Source organism: Chenopodium album, chromosome 15 (assembly GCF_948465745.1).
Source record: "Chenopodium album chromosome 15, dcCheAlbu1.1, whole genome shotgun sequence".
Classification (NCBI taxonomy): Eukaryota; Viridiplantae; Streptophyta; class Magnoliopsida; order Caryophyllales; family Amaranthaceae; genus Chenopodium; species Chenopodium album.
Genome location: NC_137848.1, coordinates 36898136 through 36902519, shown reverse-complemented (window position 1 = coordinate 36902519; position 4384 = coordinate 36898136). Strand labels below are relative to the sequence as shown.

The 4384-nt window shown below is 34.4% G+C and overlaps 1 protein-coding gene across 3 annotated transcripts; it reads right to left on the bottom strand.

The window, feature by feature from the left end:
• Positions 1-384: 384 nt before the first annotated feature.
• LOC145582181 (CST complex subunit TEN1-like) lies at positions 385-2900 on the bottom strand. 3 transcript variants are annotated; one of them, XM_081639186.1, is made up of 4 exons: positions 2840-2900; positions 1613-1764; positions 808-958; positions 385-729 (listed from the first exon to the last, which is right to left on the bottom strand). In XM_081639186.1, exons 2-4 carry the CDS (start codon positions 1714-1716, stop codon positions 607-609), a joined length of 378 nt encoding a protein of 125 aa, XP_081495312.1. In that variant the 5' UTR covers positions 1717-1764; positions 2840-2900; the 3' UTR covers positions 385-606. The 3 variants fall into 3 exon arrangements, with proteins under 3 accessions (XP_081495312.1, XP_081495311.1, XP_081495310.1); XM_081639185.1 differs by lacking the exon at positions 2840-2900 and adding an exon at positions 2725-2834; XM_081639184.1 differs by lacking the exon at positions 2840-2900 and adding an exon at positions 2526-2709 and having other exon boundaries at positions 386-729.
• Positions 2901-4384: the final 1484 nt, after the last annotated feature.

Sequence of the window (4384 nt, the reverse complement as noted above, 5' to 3'; positions counted from 1 at the left end):
CAAATAAAAATGCACCCTTATCTATTAAGGACAGCTTACTATGTTGCATTAATGAACCCTATACAGCTTCATCATTTTTTATTTTTTTTTTGGTGCAAAGCTTTACCATTTGTTAACCATTACCAGAGTAGAAGCAATCCTTTTCTCAAAAAAAAAAAAAAAAAAAAAAAAAAAAAAGAAGTAATCCTTGTGAGAATTAGAACAGATGAAAAGGTTTTCTGCAATCTTATATACTAAGGCCAAGAAAAAGGTTTACCTGAATTCTTAGCATTTCATGCAGCAGTTCACAGGGCGCAAAAATGTGGCGTACAATGTGGATTTTGGACAAAAGTCATGGAGGACATAATAAACGACGTTCTTAAGAAATTGAAGGATCATCATCATCATTGGACGGGAACACCAGAACAAAACGAGCACTTAATTGGCCTTTCAGCAAAATTTGAACACCCCTACATAACTTTAGTTAATTCTACCAAGTTAGCTCAATCACACATCCTCGGCCACTTAGCCCCTCACCCCTTAGGTGTCAAATGCAAGCACCTATTATCATCTTTGTACAAGAATAAAAGGAATAAAAACAACTCAAGACTCAAAAGTTGGGAGCTGTCAGTTAAATCTGTAATTATGAGTTTGTTCAGCCTGAAACTCTTTCAAGAGCCGGAGGGACTGACGATAAAGATTGAGGTCCATGCCATCAACATTCCTGCCAACTCGTGCCTTCAGTATTGGCTACCAAAAAACATAATATTTTGTTACCATGAATATTCCCTTAATCGGTCCAAAGATTGTCACACAATTTAATGTTACCTGATTCTCTGATTCAAAGAATAGTTCTCCGATAAACTGGTAGATGGAACCCACTCGATAGTTTATCTTCAAATGCTTTGTGTCAATCTTCAGTGTTGCATTTCCATCGGCAATAACTGCCACAGCAGTCTCCACAGTATAATCCGATAGCCTAACACACAACACCAATCAAAGTTAAAGATCCATGTGGTACTCCGGATACATTATAAAGTGTTACAAATATCCAGTTTACTAGACAACACAATCTGAAACAAGAAAGTACATTCTATCAACTGTAGAATGCACATAAACTTGAACTACCTCCTCCAAGACTCTCATCAGATAACATCAAAAGAAGCAGTAATAAGTTGAGATCACAATATGAAAGACAAAATAATAGAATAAAACCTTAGATGTCAAGTGTAAGAATTAAAGAAAATCGTAATGATCATGGAGAAATGGGAGAGACGGTAAGCCAGACCCTGATAGATATAATTCATCAAGGACTGCCTGATTAATTTGATTATCTACTTGCGACTTCAACACATTGTACAACTAAAAGCAGGCTGAAGAAGAGAATAAGATAAGGCAGTGTGCTCTGCATTTCACATAAAATTCTGGTTTTAAATTTTATCATAACTGAGAGTATGCTTCCATTTATCTATGCATGAGCTAGCACATAGTGACTGTGGTTAAATTATAGGTGCATGTCCACATTTTTTGTTTGTCTTCGACAATAAACATGATCTTGGCTATAGCATAAAAACCTAAGCATAATAACTCTCACTAAGCATACTGCACAGCTAATGGGAGGAGAAAAACTAACTTTCCAGTAACGCGAAGTGATGCCCCATTTTGAAATTGTGGAGAAGACAAATTCAGCTCTTCCAATACGACCAAGGCCCCCGAACTCACCACAGATGATGCCATGCGTAGGATGGTCAAAGTATAATCCCAAATTCTTCAGCAGAATGAAAACTGCAAGACATATACAAGTGATTATTTTCTTAATTGATACAATCTATTATCATGGTGTAAACCAACTCAACCCATTAAAAACCACAACATTCACATTAAGGTAAGTATTGCTAAAATTATAGTCAAAGCATTTGTACACACATGAGATTTAAGAAGCAACATTGAGCACCACATACATGACATAGACCTGATAGACGATCATTTAGTAATTCAGAAGTTGGTTTCAATTATGATCAATAGAAAAGAAGTTGAAAATCAGCCATAGCAGATTAGCAGGGCCGTCCCTATGAATAGGTGACAGGGGTGGGAACCAAAACTAAGTAGATTCATTAGGTCCGATATTCAGGCTCCACTAAAGCTTAATAGAATCCTGCAGGATCATTGTGCTTCATGAAGCACGACGAGTCTCAAAGCCTAATCTTAGCTCCGTCTCCAATAACCTCAAAAATGTCAGCCCGGTTCATGGGCTCGATTATGCTTGAATGCAACACATTATCAACAAATTTGACTCAATTATCAATTTAGGCTCGAAAAATGCAACACATTATCAACAAATTTGACTCAATTAACAATTTAGGCTCAAAAAACGCAACACATTGAAAAATGCAACACATTATCAACAAATTTGACTCAATTAACAATTTAGGCTCAAAAAACGCAACACATTGAAAAATGCAACACATTAGCATCCAAATTTGACTGAATTATCAACATACACTTGTAATATGCAATACATTAGCAATCAAATTTGAAACACTTACCAGTTCAGGTCCGAAAAATGCAAAACTTTACCAACCAAATTTGACACAAATTATTAATTCAGTATCGAAAGATCACATAACATTCTTCTCGTTTAAGAATATCGACGTAAACTGCACATAGCAAAACTCTAGCAACAAATTCTATAGTTATAAACTTTCATAAATTGCAGTAATTATAACTAATAGTTCAATAACCCACCTAAGATGAACCCTAGATTGACTTTACTGATAATTAAAATCAAGATAGTGCGTAACTAAACCCTAGATTGTGAAATTGATATTCGATAGTATTAAAATTTATATAGAAAGAATACCTCCGCTTCAATGGAGGAGAAAGCTCATAAGCTGCTTCAACGGAGAAGTTAAAGCACGTTTTTTTTTTTTTTTTTCCAAGGAGATAATAAGGGCCTGTTCATATTTACTTAATTTCAGTTCAGTTCAGTTCAGCTCCAATCAGTTCAGTTCAGTTCAGTTCCAATCAGTTCAGTTCAATTCAGTTCAGTTCAGCTCTTAATTTCCCTCTCACATAAAATATTTATTTCAGCTCAATTCAGTTCAGTTCCAATCAATTCAGTTCAGTTCAGTTTAGCTCCAATCAGTTCAGTTCAGCTCAGTTCAATAAATATGAACAGGCCCTAACACTGTTTTTTTTTTTTCTTTTTTTTTTTTTTTTATTTTTAGAAAAGGTATATGGTGTATTAATTAATTAATGGACAAAGCGTTCGAGAGTAGGGATGACAATTTAATCCGAATTCGATTCGAATCCGACCCAATCCGAAAAAAAAATATGATCTGAATCCGGTTAAAAATAGTCCGAATTCGAATCCGATAAAATAGATCCGAATCCGAATAGGAGGCGGCTCGGACTTGGACCATGTGCAAAGTCCGACCGAGTTCGATCCTATCCGACTCCAATTATGAGGATATTAGAGGATATGCTTTATTTATGATTTGGGACAATTGCTTGCTTGTTTGTAGCAATTTTTTGTTATGAAACTTAATTAATAATGTAAATATAGTATGTTTCCACTTTATAGCCTATGTTTTTCCTAATTTTTTACTCATCAATATGACATAAAATAAAGTTTATTAGAGATAATACAGGCAATTATACGTATATCAAACATTACAATATATATATATATATATATATATATATATATATATATATATATATATATATATATATATATATATATATATATATATATATATATATATATATATATATATATATATCTTATTCGGAGGTCCGAATTCGGATAAAAAAATTACGAGTCAGATTCGGATTCGGTCCGTTTACTAAGTGGGTCAGATTTGGATTTAGCCGCATCCGACCCGAATCTGATCCACTGCCATTCCTATCCAAGAGTACATAAGCATACACTTCCGACGAACAATGGTTCATCCATAATTGATCTACACCGAAGAGCCTAAGCCTACCTAAGTGATGAGCAACAATATTGTCATCCCTCAAAATATGAGCCCACACAATAGAATCAAAATAAACACACATAGATGGAATGTCCTCAAGCATTGTATCTAAATCAGAGCACTACTAGAAACACGGGGAAAAAGCGACGGAATGGTTCCGAAGGACACATTATTCCGTCGGAAAAGTCGAAATTTCCAACGGATTTTTGTTTCATTGGATATTTCCGACGAATTTAACAATTCCGTTGGAAATTCGTCGGAAATTTTCGACGGAATAAAAATCCGTCGGAATATATGTACTTTTCCGACGGAATAAAAATCCGTCGGAATATAATTTTTTTTTTTTTTTTTTTAAAAAAAAAAAAAAAAAAACTTTTCAAAAAACCCTAAGAAATAACCTATTTTTTCCGCCCCTTCTCTTTTGT